The sequence below is a fragment of the Myotis brandtii genome, unplaced genomic scaffold (assembly GCF_000412655.1).
Source record: "Myotis brandtii unplaced genomic scaffold, ASM41265v1 scaffold1579, whole genome shotgun sequence".
NCBI lineage: Eukaryota > Metazoa > Chordata > Mammalia > Chiroptera > Vespertilionidae > Myotis > Myotis brandtii.
Window position 1 is genome coordinate 34,754 of NW_005355750.1, and position 1,024 is coordinate 35,777.

The window sequence follows — 1,024 nt, forward strand, 5'->3', positions numbered from 1 at the left end:
AGGAACAAACTACATTAAGATTTGGGACCACAGTAAAATGTCATCATTTAAGGAAGCCTGTGTCTGACAGTCCCCTAGGACAGGGCATGGACAAATAGAAGGGCCTCTGGGATATCTGCTGGGAAGGTGTTTAATGCAATAAGATGACACCATACTGGGCGGTGGGTGTAGGCACAGTTTTCAAGGGAAATGCCAAAGACGCAGATGGAGAAAAACACTGCCTAATAAGTAGAAAAGAAATGATTGGGGACTTCTGCTTTGACTTCTGTACAGTTTAACCCCAGCCTCCTACCTCACTGTCTCTAACCCTTCTCACTATTTGAAGTCACATCCACATTTTTCCCCTTTCAGATTCTGGCATCCAGGTGAACCCAATTATCAGTGGGAGCGCTGTGTTATGCTGAATAATCCTTCACGGAGATCGTGGGGCTTGAATGATGTTACTTGTGAGACACCTCAAAGGTCAATTTGCAAGATGATGAAGATCCACTTATGAGTGGGAAATTCTCCATGAACATGCGGTTGAATTAGTAGCCACCAATAAAGAGTTAAATAATTTTCTTTTTAGAATTCGTGTATAAGTTTGTGTAAGTGATCTCCAGAGAATTTTCCAATAAGCTGTTACCTATTCAACTTATATAAAATAAGTGTACATATTAATTCATGTATTCATTCACACAATGAACACCTATGGAGTATTTTATAGTATACTGTATACTGGAGAGCCTATTTGCAGACAAATGGAGGGAGCATAAGCCTCCTCCCCCAATTTTTGTCTAATTGTTAAGGATTTATCAGGTGTGGGAAAAGTCCGGCCCACAGGCCATATAAGGCCCCCTAAATCATTTGGTCTGGCCCTGCCAAGGCATTAAGGGGTGAGTTAATTAAATGTTTGACACATTTAATTACATTTAAATACAGCAAGCTTATTTTTAAGTTGATAATTTTATATGGCCCAAGAATGATGTTATAAATATCCAAATGGCCATTGGCAAAAAAAGGTCCCCCACCCCTGAGTTAGATA

The 1,024-nt window shown here is 39.9% G+C and overlaps 1 protein-coding gene across 1 annotated transcript in view; it reads left to right on the plus strand.

Annotated features, from left to right (window-relative positions):
* Positions 1-567, plus strand: part of LOC102262864 (C-type lectin domain family 6 member A) — a 12,250-nt gene extending 11,683 nt beyond the window's left edge. Inside the window, exon 6 of the mRNA XM_014536249.1 lies at positions 352-567. Within this exon, the coding sequence (XP_014391735.1) occupies positions 352-496 (145 nt within the window). The 3' untranslated portion in view covers positions 497-567. The remainder of the gene's footprint in view (positions 1-351) is intronic.
* The last annotated feature ends 457 nt before the right edge of the window (positions 568-1,024 follow it).